This window comes from Urtica dioica, chromosome 3, assembly GCF_054948205.1.
Source record: "Urtica dioica subsp. dioica isolate 48M chromosome 3, U.dioica_male_clone48M_v1_H2, whole genome shotgun sequence".
Lineage (NCBI taxonomy): Eukaryota > Viridiplantae > Streptophyta > Magnoliopsida > Rosales > Urticaceae > Urtica > Urtica dioica.
In genome coordinates, this window is record NC_142758.1 from 3,549,482 (window position 1) to 3,567,957 (window position 18,476).

At 39.0% G+C, this 18,476-nt stretch overlaps 1 protein-coding gene across 2 annotated transcripts; it reads left to right on the forward strand.

Annotated features, from left to right (window-relative positions):
* The first annotated feature begins 138 nt into the window (after nt 1-138).
* Nucleotides 139-18,170, forward strand: THO2. Of its 2 annotated transcripts, XM_089608099.1 has the most exons (33): nt 139-504; nt 603-728; nt 1,896-1,937; nt 2,383-2,442; nt 2,601-2,663; nt 3,174-3,254; nt 4,026-4,106; nt 4,187-4,234; nt 4,322-4,390; nt 4,484-4,617; nt 6,391-6,466; nt 6,548-6,741; nt 7,263-7,343; nt 7,464-7,674; nt 8,252-8,494; nt 8,582-8,662; nt 8,760-8,879; nt 8,953-9,012; nt 9,462-9,589; nt 12,040-12,136; nt 12,232-12,360; nt 12,826-12,929; nt 13,327-13,507; nt 13,744-13,925; nt 14,077-14,683; nt 14,764-14,868; nt 15,019-15,174; nt 15,259-15,339; nt 15,418-15,502; nt 15,655-15,839; nt 16,190-17,275; nt 17,392-17,711; nt 17,810-18,170. In XM_089608099.1, the coding sequence occupies exons 1-33, from the start codon at nt 370-372 to the stop codon at nt 17,877-17,879; spliced, it is 5,421 nt and encodes a 1,806-aa protein (XP_089464225.1). In that variant the 5' UTR covers nt 139-369; the 3' UTR covers nt 17,880-18,170. The 2 variants fall into 2 exon arrangements, with proteins under 2 accessions (XP_089464225.1, XP_089464226.1); XM_089608100.1 differs by lacking the exon at nt 2,383-2,442.
* Nucleotides 18,171-18,476: the final 306 nt, after the last annotated feature.

Here is an 18,476-nt window from a genome sequence, read left to right on the forward strand (position 1 = left end):
GGGAAATCATACTTACGAGGTTAATTGGGCCAAACGCGTGAGGAGGATTTGGGCTCAGAGCTCAAACCTCTTCGAAAAGCCCAAACGTTTGATCACACGGAGGAACAGTTTCAGATACTGTTAAGGGCGTCTTCAGTTTCCTTGTCCTTCCTCCAAAATCCCCGAACTGAGACACGGAGAGAGTGTCTTCTTCCAATAGTCCTCTGCCTGAAGAAAACCCTACTCTCTAAGAAATCCGTCCTCTTCAACCCCATGGAAACGCCTCCGATTTCTTTTTCGCCAACCTCTCCGATTGTACTCGACCCCGAGCTTTGATTCCGAGCTCTGATAAATTCTCACTCTCTCTGTCGCTCTCTATCTTCGCAAACAATGTCTCTTCCCTCCGCGGAGTGTTCGTTCGTTACAGAGGAATCTCTCCGCGAGTGGAGGAATGGAAATCATAGCTTCAAGCTGTCCCAGCCTGTCCCTGTGATTCGCTTTCTCTACGAGCTCTGCTCTACCATGGTTCGTTCCTTTTAACTCTCGGTCTCGTCTGTAGAATTATTTGATAAATTTCTTTTTACAGTTTTGGTTTGATTTATGGTTGCTTTGTTCATCGCTAGGTTCGAGGCGAGTTGCCATTTCCCAAGTGTAAAGTGGCTTTGGATTCAGTTGTGTTCTCCGAGAGGGTCTCGGGCAAAGAGTTGGGTTCTATTTTCGCGGATATAGTCACTCAACTGGCTCAAGATGTGAGCTTTTTGTTCTTTCATTCCGTGCATTTACCTGTTCGTTCATTTTCTGATTCATACTTGAATTGAGCTGTATTTTTGTTTTTGAATTGTTGGTTTTTGAGTGAGAGGCCAAAGGAAACCAACGTTAGCTTTTGAATTTTATGAGATGCCTTATTGAAATGGCTATGACAAAACCTTTGCAATCAGGATGTTATCTGGAAGGAACGTGAGGTCTTTCAAGTGATTGGAAACCACTGGAAGTAATCTAGGTTAGCTTGATTAGAGGTTACAAACTACAAAGAGCGTTTGAATGAATACTCACTTAGAGTTGCGCGTGCATGGTATTACTAATTTAGCCTAAAGCGTGGCATCTTCTTGACCCAGTATTATAATAAGGGACATTGCATGCTCACTTAAACACATATTTTGATTCTGATATAAAAAAAAACACATAGTTTGATCAGCGAAGGAGTTGCAAAATAAAGACACTGTATAGAAAATGATCTAGACAACCTGGTGAAACACCTATGATCATGACCAAAGAGAAAAACAAATTACACAATAGATGGTCTTTAGCACAAACTAAGTCGTTTTATGAAAATTTTTAGAGTTCAACTTTTTTATTTTATTTTTATTTTTATTTTATTTTACTGTCCAAAATTTTCCTGCTGAGTTTAAAATGTACTCTGTCAGATCTCTCCAGGAAATGGGCAGTGCCCTGTGACCTGAGGAGGATCGTTTTTTGGGCTTTTTGATGATCGGGTTATTTTTTCTTCTACCTTTAGCTAAGGGCTGGTGTGCTTGTGTTCCCCTTACTCACATTTCTTGTAAATATTATCTTCCATCAATAAAATATACTGTTTCTTAAAAAAATGTGACTTTTTTTAGAAAGATGCCTGCTGCCAAAGCAGTGTGTACTGTAAAATGATAAGAATAACTTATGAACAGTTTCAAATTGAGTCTATTTTTTGGTTTTAGGGCTTTATGCAGAGAATTTTTTTTTTTTTTTTTTTTTTTTGTGTCTATGTAGTTCAGCGTGTACTCGACTAAGGATTCATGCCTTCTTCAGATGACGTTTGCTCTACATATGTTGTTTTGTCTACGTATGATATTAGTGATCATACGTTGTTAGTTTGTTTGTTAAACCAATTCTATGTCTGATGTGTGTACTAAATGTGTTTGCAGATTACAATGTCTGGAGAATACCGGTCTCGCCTTATGAAAATGGTAAGTTTTACTTCTTAGCTGCGTTGCCTTGTTTTAACACTTGAATGCGTGAGAAGCTTAAGGTTGAATCTATTCATGATAGAAATTAAGATTGGTATAGTCTGGATGTAGTCAACCTATGAACTTTTGGACAATGCTTATTTGTTCCTTGGATTTGATACCCTGGGTATCGTAAAGGGGCTTGCAATTTATTTAGTACCGTGTCCGCTTAGTTGTCTTATTAATCATCTAGGAGATTTTGTTTACGAAAAAAAAACAGATTAAATTCTTTAGGGTATTTAAGAACATCATACCTCAAATGTATCTGTATCTTACGCTTTTGTGATCATAGGGATTCAATTTATACAAAGCCTTCTATCTTTGTCTGTATGGCTTTACTACATGTGAAATCTTTATTTGTTTTTTAGAATATTTTTAATCATTCAGTTTGATTACTTCTCGCCAGGCGAAATGGTTGGTGGAGTCTAAATTAGTTCCTCTGAGGCTCCTCCAGGAGCGCTGCGAGGTGAGTTTCATACCATTACCAATGTGGACCTTTTTTTTATTTTATTTTTATTTTTAAGGAATTACCAATGTGGCCTTTGTTGCTCTTGTTCTCCTCTTTTTCAACCATCCCTACTGAATAATAAAAAATGCAATGCATGTACTTCTGTATATTTGCAGGAAGAATTTCTCGCAGATGCTGAAATGATTAAGATTAAGGCTCCGGAGTTGAAGAGCAAGGAGGTAAGATTATTACTGGTTTTTAAGTCCGACTTTATGTTATGGAATGAGATATACTTTAACCGTCTAGTTGAAAACGTGCACTTTCAGAAAAGTAAGTACATGCAGTGACAGGAATTTACTTCGTCGAATACCAGACTGAATATTCTAGAAATTTCGATTAGCCCTGTTTTATTATTTTTTAGCAGTGCAGTTTGTTCTAACAAGCGAAATATTGGACTTGAAATAGACGTTTACATCTTCTCTTTTGAGTGCTAGTCCTGTTTTCTCTTTCCAATTTCCATATGTTTCTGAATTCAAATGACTCCTCTGCTACTGCTTAGGTTTTTTAGAATTATTGTTATTCTTTCTTTTGAACAAACAATGCATGCGCGTGGGGTTTAAAATAAAAGTAAAAATTTATTGTAGAAAAAATGATAATTGATTACAACATACCATGTGTGAGATACTCAGATCAGGTTCATCTTGATTATACGACTTGTAGTTATCATTTGATTCTATTGCTTCTATCAGGTTAGGGTAAACACCCGTCTTCTTTATCAACAAACTAAATTCAACCTTCTCAGAGAAGAGAGTGAAGGGTATGCCAAGCTGGTAAGCTTATGTCTATGAGTTCTCACTATTTAAGAATGTTAGGGCATTTGTGTTACTTTAATCTGTATAAGTTATCAGAATGCTCTTCCTAATTCTAAACTTTCTCACGTATTTCTTTTTCAAGTAACCTGTGGTCCTATTTGTGCTTCCTATCCTGTATACAACTTAAACTTTGTACAAAATGTGTTCTATTTCTTGACATTTGTTACGCGTTTCTTGGTTTTCAATTATATTCCTATCCTGCTTAGGATTGAAAGGTTGGTTGTCGATGATTGGCTAATGTTTTCATTTTACGCTAGTGCTGGCGATCAATGGGAATGCCGACTTAATTTTTGTAACGCCAATTTCTGTTTTTTTCGGAAGAATTTTCAAAATTAAGTCAGCTTTCCTTGGATTTTTGCCGGTTCACCATTGAAATTTGCACGGAAATTACGTTATGAAAAACCTGAAATTTGTCAGATTTCGCCTTTTTTTAAAATTTATTTTTTATTTTGCTGGATTTTTCAAGTCACTGTAGTTTCGACGATTTTGAAAACGAAATGAAATAATAGCCATTCGGTCAACTTTTGCGAAAAATCGGCCAAAATATAAAATCTGGCAGAAACCAGCGAACTCCGATACATTTCCAACGAATCTAAGGATTTTTTTTCATGGAATTTCGGTGGAATTTTCATGGAAACTCAAAATCGGCACCTTCTTTCTAGTATAGTCATGATGGTTCAAGCGTGGATATCTTTTCCCGGATTCTAGACTCTGTGTATTCCTGTGTAGGTCACCCTTCTTTGCGGAAACTCGGATTCATCATCAACGTCATCACAAAGTGTGTCAGGGGCAACCATTGGAATACTCAAGGTTTTGTCTCTTGCCTGAAACATTATAGTGTACTTTTTTTATATCGTGTATATGCTACTGATTGGAATGATGCCCTGCAGTCGTTAATTGGACATTTTGATCTGGATCCAAATCGCGTCTTTGACATTGTAAGTTCAGATTCTCAGTTAGTTATTTTGTTTTAGTTGTGCTTAAGAAAAATTTTGTATTCTGATAGTGTTTGATCCTTGCGTTAGGTACTGGAATGTTTTGAGCTACAGCCCGATAATAATATCTTTCTAGAGCTGATTCCATTATTTCCCAAGGTATGCTTACTTCTGGTCCTGATATTTTGAATGACTTTGTCAACGTTAAGTGGCGAGAGTTCAAGTTCATCACAACTTTATCCTGTTTTGCAGTCTCATGCTGCTCAGATTCTTGGCTTTAAGTTTCAATACTATCAGCGCATGGAGGTAAACAGTGTTGTGCCATTTGGACTCTATAAGCTTACAGCCTTGCTGGTGAAGGAAGGGTTTATAGATCTTGACAGCATGTGAGTAATTTGCTATGCATATGGATTTGTGTTGATAAGTTTTTCTGCCTTAGTAAAACTTGGCATCAACGGTTTAGACCATTTGAACGATTCAAAATGGCCCATACTTGAACTTTAGGGTGAAGTAAAATGTAGGTTAATTGGAATTGTTGAGCAAATATGACATTTGATGCTAGGGTGAAGTAAAATGTAGGTTAATTGGAATTGCCGAGTAAATATGATATATGTTGCTAAAAAAAAAGCAAATATGATATTTGTTTGTAACTTCACATCAAAACTAAACTATTCAAACGGTTTGAAACCGCCTAAACCTAAAGTTCGTGGTAGAGTAAGATTTAGTTTTGCGAGGCTTCGGGGCTCAATATCAATCAAAAGCACAATGATAGCCTTGAACCGTTCGGAGGAGAAGTCGAAGGCTTTGGCTGATTCTATTGGTTGTAAGGAATAACTGTGGCCAATTCTGTTACCTCGGCATGCCACTTAGAGATATTCTAGGCGAAAAATCTTTGGGGATCCACTTCTTGCCAATATGGAGAAAAGATTGGATGGTTGGAAGAGGGACTTCCTTTCGAAAAGAGAAGGGTTGTCTCTAGTCCAGTCTGATCTCTCCGCATCACCGACCTACCACATCTCAGTCTTAAAAACCCAATTGAAGTGGTCGAGGACTTAAAATAAGCTATGCGAAGATTTTTATGGGAAGGGTTTCACGGTGATCCTATGAGAGCGTCAGTTAGGTGGGAAAAAGTTTTGCATTGGGAAGGAGAAAGGTAGATTGGGCTTAGGGAAGATTACCGAGAAGAACAACGCTTTTCTGGCGAAATGGCTTTGTCGGTTCCCCTTGTAAGTGGACTCACTTCAGCACATGGTTATTGCAGCCATTTATGGCCTTCACGCGAATGGTTGGGGTCCGGGATAGGTCGATATCAGACGTTTAGAACTCCATGGAAGTCTGTGATGAGGTTTTCTAAAGCAAGTGTCGCTGGAGAGTTTGGGGAAGGTGTTTGATGGGTTGACTTGAGACTGGCGGAGTGCTTCTCTGCGTTGTCTAGGTTGTACCCGGGAAAAAAGGTGCTACAATATCTACTTTTGCCTCGTACGCATGGGCATGAACCAACTTTCATGGGATTTCCACTTCGGAATTTAAGAGTGAGAGAATCTGCGAAATTAGTGATCATAAAAAAAGTATGGGAACCGCCATCTTCGATTTGCAAGAAGTTTTCGAGCTATTCGTCGGTGGATCTTTCGAGGAAGTGGGCTAGTGCTTTGTAATTTTGTCGTAAAGGGCAGTTCGTAGTTTTTGGCGATCCATGATCTTAGAATATATTTTGGAGGGTCAAGGTTGGTTTTTTTCCCCGTGTTGGGTGTTTAGTCGGTTTGGGTTTTGGCCAGCGTGCTAGATTGACATTGAACTGCCCCTCTCAGTCTTCCGCCTCTGTCTCAACTTTGTATTCAAAGGCTGTTTTGCCTTGTTATTAATAAAAGTCCCTTTGTTTTCATATTTTTATTTTTTATTTTTTTTTATCAGTGTTGTAATTTTTACTCTAATACAATCTCAATTTTGTTAAGTAATAATCCCCTCAAATTTTTTTTACTAAGCAGTAAATATTAATAGCAGCTTATTCTGTATTTAATAAAAATTCCTTACATTTTTACATCTAATACAATCTCAATTTTGTTAAGTAATAATCCTCTCAAATTTTTTTTTACTAAGCAGTAAATATTAATAGCAGCTTATTCTGTATTTAATAAAAATTCCTTACATTTTTTTTACAGATACACTCATCTACTTCCAAAGGATGATGAGGCGTTTGAGCATTATAATATTCTCTCTTCTAAGCTACTTGATGAGGTATCATCTTGAAGGATCATAAAAAAAAAAAAATCTGTTATATGTGGTGAGTTACTGCTTCTGAGTGTTTTGTCTCCACAGGCCAAAAAGATTGGGAAAATTAACCTTGCTGCCACGGGTAAAGATCTAATGGATGATGAGAAACAAGGAGATGTGACTATAGATCTTTTTGCTGCTGTTGACATGGAAACTGAAACTGTTGGTGAACGCTCTGAAGAACTTCAAAATAATCAAATATTGGGCTTGCTTAGCGGTTTTCTTTCCGTGGATGACTGGTAGGTTTGATTTATCACTGTAATATATAATCGCCCTAGTCAATAGATTGGGTTTCAGCCCTGTAAGCCATGTATATATATTCATAAAGCTTAAATCTATTATTGGGATACAGTGTCTCGTTTCAGGTTTATTACCTACTTTTTATTTATTTATTTTTCTTTTGCATTTAACGATGCCTTGTACCTTTTGTACGAATCTCCAGCAATAGAGTATCCATTGCATGAATTATGCAATTTCACGTATTGACTTGCACTATTTTGTATACAGTATGTGTGAGGTGTTCACGTTAGATCAGGACTTCCAACCTGACATCGGTCCTTTGCTATATATTTAGTCTGTACTTTGGCTTACCCGGGGATTTCTATCATTATATACATATGTATAAATTCGAATTTCTTCTTAAAAAGAAGTATATGCGAGGTCTTAAAAAAATTCAGGATTTTCTTTTTCTTATGCATCATTTCTTCCATCTCTCTTTCAAGTTGTATGTAATGCTGTGTGTTGGAACTACTGTGATCAGGTACCATTCAAATATACTTTTTGATCGCCTCTCGCCTCTAAATCCGGTGGAGCATTTACAAATCTGTGACAGCTTGTTTAGGTAAATAAAAGGCATGTTCTCCTTTGCTGTATAAAAAAAATTGTTGAACAAACCACGACCAATTCAGTGCTTTGCACTCACATGTTTGTATCTTTTTATTTTATACTTACCTATCTGCAGGCTCATAGAAAAATCAGTTGGGACAGTATATAGTTCCGTTCATCAAGCACATCTCCAGAGCATTGGGTCTTCTGAACCTAGTGCTGATGTGGCAGGGAAGGCGGAGTCTTCATTGGTCAATGACAGTTTCATAGATCTCTCGAAAGAGCTTTTTCAGATGCTCGCTGCTGCTGGCCCTTACCTTTACCGTGATACTTTGTTGCTGCAGAAGGTGTGATACTACAGTCCAATGTTTATTTATTTTACTGAAGAAATAGAATAAAATTAAACCTATTCCATTGTTAATATAAAGGTGTTTGTTTAAAATATAAAAATAAAAATAAAACAAATATTTAGCGATATAAGCCTAAAAAACATAAGCATTTGCATTTTAGCCAACGTTGTGTAAATTTTTCGTAAATAGCCATAAATGTTTCGTAAATAGCCAAAAATATGACGTAACAAACATTATTTACACATATTTACTAGAAATTTACTCTGCGTGAATAGATTTACGTGGCTATTTACCAAAAATTAACGAAACGTTGGCTATTTAGAAATTTCTAACGTTTCATATGGCTAGATAGCCACTGGACCCGAAAAAGTAATAAAATCAGTACGTGCCATTGAGATCCACAAAGCGATTCAATGGTTTTTCTTATACCATTAATCTCTATCTTGATAACCTCTCTCTCAAAATTACATTTACAATGATACTACGTGTAATGCATTGTATTTTCTCTCCGAATGTTCTTCTTGATTAGCTCATAGGTTCATGTTGTTATTAACTATCTTTTTGTTACCATCAGGTATGCCGGGTCTTGAGAGGGTACTATGTAGCTGCACTCGATCTTGTTAGGACTCATGAGACGGATCTTAATTCGGAATCAGTTAGCGGGTTGAATAAAGACCATCGTCTGAATCTAATGGAGGTGAGATCGAGGATAGAAGATGCACTGGGAACGTGTTTGCTCCCATCCTTACAAATGATACCTGCAAATCCCGCTGTTGGACAAGAGATCTGGGAAGTGTTGAATCTCCTTCCCTACGAGGTTTGCTTTTACATCAGCAATTATTTGATTCTGTTAGGAGTCATTCCATATTCTAGATATCTTACGATTTGAGTTCTATCTTCTTAGGTACGTTATCGTTTATATGGTGAATGGGAAAAAGATGATGAACGAGTGCCTATGCTATTGGCTGCAAGACAAACAGCCAAGGTTTGACAATAAGCAAACTTGCCTTTTTGTATTCCCCATATTCTTTGCAAGATATGGTCCCTGAGATTAATTACTATCGATTTTTTCCTCCAAGTAGTTGGACACAAGAAGGATACTGAAAAGACTCGCCAAGGAAAATTTAAAGCAGCTTGGTCGAATGGTGGCTAAGTTAGCTCATGCAAATCCAATGACCGTACTTCGGACTATTGTCCACCAGGTATCCTAAAGGGACAGTGCAAATATTCATTTTTTTGTCATTAGGAACTTTGTATTGACATCTTCCTTGGCAGGTTGAAGCATACAGAGACATGATTACTCCGGTAGTAGATGCGTTTAAGTATCTGACCCAGGTGCGTTATTGTTTGCGTGATTCCCACACAACGTTTTTGTTTCATTTTATTCTGGCTGTGACATCCTGTGTTTTGTTATTTTTTTAAGTTTCCTTTCCGATGTCTTCACTTGCAAAGAGAGCATTAGTGATGGTTTAGAAAAAACGTTGTGATATTTAAGAAAAGACTCATAAAAGACGTAGCAAACCACCAATCAGGGCTTTTATTTTCTTCTTTTATATCTTTCTTTTTCTTAAAAATATAGAATTTTGACTCGGGCTCGGGATTTTTTTTATATGGTCCGGGCTTTAGGGTTAAAACCGGGTTTTTTTTTTTTTTTTTTTTATGTCGTACCATGTGTCTGTTAGATTAGATTCACTTTTCATTCATGAAGTTATTGATATAGTTGATTATTGATACCCTGATATATTTATTTCCTGGTTTGCCTGACTGTATATTTCTCTGTCCAGCTTGAATACGATATTTTGGAGTATGTTGTTATTGAACGATTAGCACAAGGAGGGCGCGATAAGCTTAAAGATAATGGCCTTAACTTGTCGGACTGGCTACAATCCTTGGCATCCTTTTGGGGTCACCTGTATGTCTTGACTTTCCCTTATAACGATCACAGTATCCTTGTTTGAAGTTTAATGTTTTCTGTCACATGGTGAATTAATTTTTTTTTGAAACGGTAACTTCATTATATATATATGAATGGGCGAAAGCCACTTTACACAAAAGAAGGGACGTTTATAGCTAGCTCCACGGATCCAACGCCTATCGAGCACGTGAACCCGGGCTGAGCCACACCATAAAACGAAACCACTACCAAAAGCTAGCCTTATAGGCCTTTACATAGAGGAAAGGTGAAACTTAGATACAATAGCTAATCTAGAGAGTGTCTCAAAGAGACAACAACCAAAAGAGACCATGTAGGTCTTTATACACAAAAACTCTAAGGGGACAAAAGCTCCCGCCCCTGGTAACCGGGATGAGTCGCTAAACAAAAGGAAGGAACTTCTTTCTTTTCGGCTATCATATGGCGCTTGCCCAATCTCTTTGTAAATCTGCCAGAGAGTAGCCTTTGAAATCTTTCTCCGAGCTGTGGAGCCACATAGCTATGAGTCTGTTAGATGTATCTTGAAGACCTTCTGCGTTCCAGCCTTCGTCTTCGAAGATGCATTTGTTTCGTAGAAGCCAAATCGCCCAAAAACCCGCAAGCACTCCTGCTTTAACTGCTGCCACCCATCGAGCATTTTTCCTAGACGCTGTGTGAACCTGAAAAAAGTCAGCTAACAGAATAACAGAAGAAGCGTGGATATCGACTTTACCGAAGAACCATCTCCACCAACTTGCCGCTGCGGGACAGTCAACAAATAAATGTTGATCGTCCTCAGCAGCGCTTTTGCACACCATACAGCAGCTGGGAGACAAAACCCGCAGTGGGTTTTGCCTTTGGATGCGATTAGCCGTGTTGACTCGATTGATAGCAATCCTCCACCCAAAAATCTTCACTTTTTTCGGAGCTGCCGACCTCCAAATGGCGTTGAAAAACGTCGCTGAGGGGGCAGTAGCCACCGGAGAGATGGCTGCGGCCATGCTCTTCACCGAGAATTCCCCCGAATCGTCCAACCACGCCCTTCGATCCTCCAAACCTGCCCACAATGGCACTTCTTCGAGCATGTCCAGTAATGTAGCCAATTCCAACGCCTCACGGTCTGTTAAGTTCCTTGGAAAATTGAAGTTCCAATCCACGGCATCAAACAAAAGCGAGGAAGGGGAAGCCAAACTCGCGATAGGGAATCCTTTCGATGGACAGAGTCGATATAGTCCGGGGAACCTCTCTTTCATACTCGTTCCTTCTAACCATGAATCCTCCCAAAACCGGATTCTTGATCCATTGCCCACTATCCACTTGCAATGCTTGAGAAAATCCTCTTGGACCGCCATGATTGATTTCCACGGGCTGCGACGTGTGCGTCCTGTAGCTTGCCCAGGGTCCCACCCGTTGTCGTGGTAGCCGTAAATGGCGACTATCACCTTGTGCCAAAGAGCCCTAGGCTCAAGTGGAAAGCGCCATAGCCATTTTGCGAGTAGCGCTACGTTTTTCTCTCTCAAGCCTCCTAGACCCAAACCGCCCTTTTCCTTAGGCCTACAACACACTTCACATGGTGAATTAATTATTGTTAGTGTAAATGAACATTAGTCTCATGTAGTGGATAATTTCCAGTTCATTGTTTTTGTTTAATTCAATGCAGAGAACGTAGGTAGGTGTGCGTATCACTTTCGTTGTTTTTCTCCATGTACTGGTTTTGAGTTGATTTATTTTAGTTTAAGTGAAAGCACTCTTATATTGGATTGATTTTTCGAGATCTAAGTATGCCTTGTGAAGAGTGAGGGATGCTCAATTTTATTTTTCTCTTTAGTGTTTCTAAATTCCAGTTATTCATGATAGCTAACCGTATCAATTTAAGATCTAAGTATTCCTTGGGTTACTCCACTTCAGTTTCCTGGTTGCTGATTTGCCTTATCGCCAGGGTAGAGCTCTCTATGTTTTGGTATTTGAAGAGTTTATATATATTGGCCTTGATTTCCAAGGTCAAATGCTTCGACAACTTGGCTTCCAGGAGTGGGCATGAACAAGTACTGCTGGGCAGTTTTCGGATATTTAAACTCAATACCATCGTTGTAGAGTGTTGATGCCAAGTCCATTGTAGTCTAGAATGCGATGTTATAGTCTTCATTATTTGTCCTCAAGTCTTACAGGGGATCTAAAGCGGGTGAGAAAGAAACTAGGCAGTGGCCTCAAGGCCTTGGTTTTAGTGGTAGAGAGAGAACCTATGAAGAGATGTAATTTTTGTTGCAATAATGATCGGAAGTGTGCATGTTTGAGATACAGTTTAGTTAAAAAAAAATCCAATTATACTTTCTTGTGTTCCTTCAGTTGTCTGGTGATTGGTTATCTTGTGCTTTTTATGTTTTTATATCATGTAGTCTAGATTTATAGTATCCTGTTTTAGCTCTTCCTGATATCATTCTATTTTTTAGGTGTAAGAAGTATCCGTCCATGGAATTGAGAGGTCTATTCCAGTATCTTGTTAATCAGTTGAAAAAGGGTATTGGAGCTGAGCTTGTACTTCTACAGGTAATATTATGTTTTTTTTTTATTTACTAATATTAATGTTCTTTCCATTTCTGAGACATGAAAAGCTCCATGTTAACTTTGTCTTATCAATTCAGGAACTCATACAACAAATGGCAAATGTACAGTACACTGAAAATTTGACGGAGGAACAGCTAGATGCTATGGCTGGAAGTGAGACTCTCCGGTATCAGGCTACCTCGTTTGGGGTGACAAAAAATAACAAGGTAAATTTCTTGTTGTCGGTTGAGCTTCTTGTTTAGTACTGCATGCTAACAAAATGACTGTGTTCATTAGTTAAAAGCTGTTGTATTTCCTTGATAGTAAATTAATATTAATATTTCTTAAAAAAAAAAAACTTTATTTAGGCTTTCTTCTTTTCTGGTACACTTTGATGTGTGTACCAAAATAAGATTTCAGGCTCAGCTCATCGAAGCCGTTGCTTTTGCTTTTATTGGGTGTGCAACCGGATGATGTTACTTGCCATTATTTTAGACTACTCATGTGCTTTTCCTTTTTTGAAAAACTAGTTAACATCCAAACGGTACAATGGCTTTTGCTATATTCGTTTTTGAAATATGGTATAGCTGGTTTATTTGGTAAAACGTTACTATAAAAAGTCTCGTCTGTTTTTGTCCTATCCTGTAGTGTATTCCACCATTTTACGTGTTGAACATTTAATTTATTTTCAGGCCCTGGTCAAGTCCACTAATAGGCTAAGAGACTCGTTACTTTCAAAGGATGAACCTAAGCTGGCAGTTCCCCTGCTAATACTTATTTCTCAGCATCGTTCCCTGTAAGTTATGCTTCAGTTGTGTTCTATTATTATCTGTCAAACAAGATTATCCACCTTCAGCAATTATCTTAAACAGTTGGTTGTCCTGTTTCTTAAAGTTGTTCATTTGATGCAACTATACTGGTCTCTTAAAGTTCAAAGGGAAGTAGAAATACACCAACTTACCACAAAAAGGTTTTTCTGATCAATTTTGAAACTTGGAAAACAAAAGGGAGGGTAGTATTTCAGTGTTATTTTATATTCTTGTGGTTGAATTTTAGATCAACACAAGGTTACGGATGATTAGAAACATCGCTCCTGGTTGACATGATAAAGCTTAGTAAGAGACCTTTTTGAGTGTCAAACCCTTGGTAACAGATGTTGTTGGTGTCTTGGTAAGTAATGATTATCATTGCAGGGTTGTAACAAAGGCAGACGCACCTTACATCAAGATGGTTAGCGAGCAATTTGATAGCTGTCACGGAACACTTCTACAGTATGTGGAATTCCTTTGTAGTTCCGTAACACCAGCATCGGCTTATGCTCAACTGATTCCCTCACTTGATGATCTTGTCCACCGATACCACCTTGATCCCGAGGTTTGTCTTTATGGCCTTCCAAATTTTGAATTTTCTACGCTTTTCCAATCAGTAGTGGTACCAACATGTAATAGTTTGAAAACTCTACCCAATGCGTGACATGGCTCGTAAGGTTTCTGAGAGTTTCTTTTGAGGTTAAACTTATTGTTGTTGCTGCTGCCTCGATATTACAGTTTCTTATCTAATGTTAAAACATATGAAGTATCATGATGGCATTGTGTTGCTTGTTTAAATAGGTTGCGTTCTTAATATACCGCCCTGTAATGCGGCTCTTCAAGGTCCAGGGAACTTCTGATGTCTTCTGGCCATTAGAGAACAATAACACATCCGGTGCTACAGCTGCAAATTCAGATTCTGAAGCTGTCGAGAGCTCTGATGATGTGGTTCTGGATCTTGGCATGTCTCAGAAGTCTACTGTGTAGAATTTCTCATCTTTCTTCATTGATTTAGCTACTTTGAAAACTGTTAACCATGAGTTTTAGATTCTCCTTTATTACTTTTGAGGTGTTGGACTGGTCAGAGTTTTTCTTCTTCTTTCTTGACTGGCATTCATGTTTTTTTCTACACAGATGGTCGGATCTTTTGAGAACTGTAAAAAACATGTTTCCGTTAAAAGCCTGGAACAGTCTCTCGCCCGATCTCTATACTACGTTTTGGGGGCTCACGCTGTACGATCTATATGTTCCGAAAAGTAGATACGAGTCCGAAATTTCTAAGCAGCATGGTGCTTTAAAAGCTCTAGAAGAGCTTTCTGATAACTCGAGTTCAGCAATAACGAAAAGGAAGAAAGAGAAGGAGAGAATTCAAGAATCTCTGGACCGCCTGACTGGTGAGCTTCGCAGACATGAGGAAAATGTCGCCTCTGTTCGTAGACGACTTTCTCGTGAAAAGGACAAATGGTTGAGCTCTTGTCCCGATACGCTCAAGATCAACATGGAATTCCTTCAGCGTTGTATTTTCCCACGCTGTACTTTCAGTATGCCTGATGCTGTGTATTGTGCTGTGTTTGTACACACTCTTCATTCCCTTGGGACACCATTCTTTAACACAGTCAACCATATTGATGGTCTTATATGCAAGACCTTGCAACCTATGATATGCTGCTGCACTGAATATGAAGCTGGTAGGCTTGGAAGGTTTCTTCAAGAGACAATGAAGCTTGCTTATTACTGGAAGGTGTGCTCATGCTTTTCTTTTGATGTCGAAGGAATAGCTTTTCTTTCTTTGTTAACTTTGAAATGTTGTTTTCATTGTAGAGTGACGAATCAATTTATGAGCGTGAATGTGGAAACATGCCAGGTTTTGCTGTGTATTATAGATTTCCAAATAGCCAGCGTGTGACATATGGCCAGTTTGTAAAGGTGGGCTTTGACGGAACTAAAGTTTGCATATTATTCCGTTTGCTTGCATTTGACACCATAAATTCAACTTTCTATCCCTTAGCCCATATTATTTCTCCTCTTCCGTATTCTCTGTCACTTACTAATGTCATCATTTGTTTATGGTTGTAGGTACATTGGAAATGGAGCCAAAGAATCACACGCTTGTTGATTCAATGCCTAGAGTCTGCTGAGTATATGGAAATTCGAAATGCCCTCATAATTCTGACGAAGATTTCAAGTGTTTTCCCAGTTACTAGGAAGAGTGGAATCAATCTTGAGAAACGGGTATGAAGTTTCTTGAACAAGCTTTTCTCTGTGTTGTTTTCATTCTGACAGTGCGTTCATAACAATTTTTTGCAACCCTTGCAGGTCAGTAAGATCAAATGTGATGAGAGAGAGGACCTCAAGGTTTTAGCTACAGGTGTCGCTGCGGCTTTAGCTGCTAGAAAGGTGTGTTCACAAATTTTTATCACTCACTTGACATCTAATAACAATGGCTAAAATGCATAGTTTCCGTTCTTTTTGTAGCCTTCATGGGTCACGGATGACGAGTTCTGTATGGGCATTACTGATATAAGACCACCACCATCTCTCGCTGCCAAGTCTTCACTTGGTAATTTAGTAGTCATGCTTTGGTTCTACTATTAATTAGAATAGAAGCAATAAGTTTGCCAGTATGTGCTAGTATTTTCGTATCCTAAGCAATATGTTGCTGACATGAGACAGGAAGTGAGGAAAGTGTTTCTAACATAAAATCTTGTGTAGGAAATATAAAACAGAAAGGTGGATCATTAACTAATGGAGTAGATATTCAGTCAATCCCTTCAGCTGGGATGCCATCTGGAACGTTGAGATCAGTTGAAAATCAGAAGCATGCAGATGAATCCGTGAACCGAGCATCAGATGAAAACAATGCTAAAGTTTCCCAAAAATCCGCTTCAGAATCTGAGGTATCATTTGAATATTCTGCTGGAGGCCCAAGCTGTTGACATTTTTTTTTCCTTATTCTAGATAAGAATGCCACATCTACTGGAAACCCAAGCTGTTTTATTTTATTATATATATATATATATATATATATATATATATATATATGTATACACTAAGTTTTTTATTATATATATACACGCACACTAAGTTTTTTTTTTTTTTTTTTTTAAGTGTTTGTTTTTTCAAAATATATATATAAAAAAAGGAAATACTAGATCTCTGTAAAATGTAATAGTGTGTGCACTTCATTTGCAAGTTTATCTTCTGTTGATAAACTGCTATTCAAGCTCTGGTGTATTTCGTTTTACAGTTGAGAGGTCAAGCAAAGCGGTCTGCATCATCTGGATTGCTTACGAAGCCCCCAAAACAAGATATTTTGAAAGAAGACGCGAGACCTGGAAAAGCTGTCGGAAGATCATCTGGTGACAGAGAAACATCGCAGTCATTAGAAGGAAGATCTAACGCTCCATCGACCAATGGAATCGCAGTTACAGCTTCTGCGAAAGTCCCAGCTCCGTTTGTAAGAACATCAGATGTGCACGAGAATGCAGTGCCCAAATCTTCTGACTCAAAAGCTTCTGCGTCCAAGGATGAGGGTGAAATTTTGGATACCCCAAGACCCTCTTCCCGGTCTGTGCAATCTCCTAGGAATGAACATGTTACTACTGCTTTGAAATCCAATGATAAGCTGCAAAAGAGAAGTAGTCCCGCCGAAGAACCCGACCGGCATAGTAAGAGGCGGAAAGGGGATGCTGAACCGAGAGACATCGATGGTGTAATCTCTGAACGAGAGAGGTCCGTTGATGCCCGGTTTGGGGACGTTGACAAATCTGGAAATGAAGAACAAAGTTCTCATAGAGCCAGCGATAAACTGTCGGATAGGTCAAAAGACAAGGCAAGTGAAAGACATGAGAAGGATCACAGGGAAAGAACAGATCGGCCCGACAAGTCCCGCGGAGACGACATGCCCGAGAAAAGTCGAGACAGGTCGATGGAACGACACAATCGGGAACGTTCAGTTGAGAGGGGGACGAGCGATAGAATTTTCGACCGGGTCAGCGAGAAAGGCAAGGACGATAGAAGCAAAGCGCGATACAGCGATGCATCTTCAGAAAAGTCTCATGCCGACGAACGGTTTCACGGTCAAAGTCTGCCTCCACCGCCGCCCTTACCCCCGCACATGATTCCACACTCTGTCAGTGCCGGTCGACGAGACGACGATGGCGACAGAAGGTTCGGAGCCACGAGACATTCACAGAGGCTGTCTCCTAAACACGACGAGAAGGAACGAAGACGGTCGGAGGAATCTCTGGCCTCGCAAGATGATAGTAAACGCCGAAGAGAAGAGGATTCCAGAGACAGAAAGAGGGATGACCGTGAGGGCTTTGCGACAAAGGTACGTATCTGTAACTTGTAAACTTGCTTTACCAAGGAAAATAGGAACGATCGAGTAAAGTCTACGTCTCCTTTTGTTTACCATGCTTGAGATTTTCTCGGGTTCTTTGTGTGTAGGCCGAGGAGAGAGAGAGAGATAGGGAACGGGAGAGAGAAAGGGAAAAGGCAAACCTTTCGAAAGAGGACTTGGAAGGAAACGCAGCGGCCTCAAAGAGAAGGAAACTAAAGAGGGAACATATTCCATCGGGGGAACCGGGTGAGTATACGCCGGCCTCAGCTCAGACTCCTCCGACTAACATTTCTCAGTCATACGACGGAAGAGATAGGGGAGAACGGAAAGGGGCTGCGATCCAGCGCAGCGGTTACATGGAAGAACCAAACCCGCGCCCTCACGGGAAAGAACTGACTGCCAAAATGACTCGTCGTGACAACGACCCGTATCCTTGAATATAATTTCTTGTAATTAATTATGATTATTAATTTTCCGAGAATTTATTTATTCAGGATCTTTGTCGTTCTTAACCAAGTCTCACAGGATGTATGACCGTGAGTGGGACGACGAGAAGAGGCAAAGAGCCGAGCAGAAGCGGAGGCATAGAAAGTAACTGCAGAAAACTAAAACTTTGACCATTTTCGATGAGCTGCGTACTTATTTAGTTCATCCAGTGCTTCACATTTTTATCTTTATGTTTCAATAAGAAATTTTTTAATAGAAAAATTTAGTTGCTTCCTTTTCAACCCTTTTAAAAGTTCATTTATTGGGGGTATTAACCTACACTATTTAGTGGCAGTACAAAATGTACAGTGATGTAAGGTTTTTGCGCTTATCTTCATTTATTATACTGTCATCTGTATCCCGACTATGTTCAATATGCCATACGGCCGGTGTTGTACCATATTAATCTTCTCGAAAAAACCTCAGCTAATTTAACCATACGGTTAGCAACACGTTATTTGCTTAATTTTTACACATATATACAGATAGATACATATGTTTTTTTTTTCTCTCTCTCTCTCCCCCCTCTCTCATCCTATGTAGAATAGATCTCTCTCTTTGTTCGACTCCGCCGCAGGTCATCGTCCCTTTCTTCTTCGCCGAATAGGTGTGTGCTCTCTCAGCTCCAAACTCTAGCTTCGTGTTTCGGGGTTTCATGTTCTCGGACTAGATTTTTTAAAAAGAATTTCGGTCGTAGCAGTTTTCG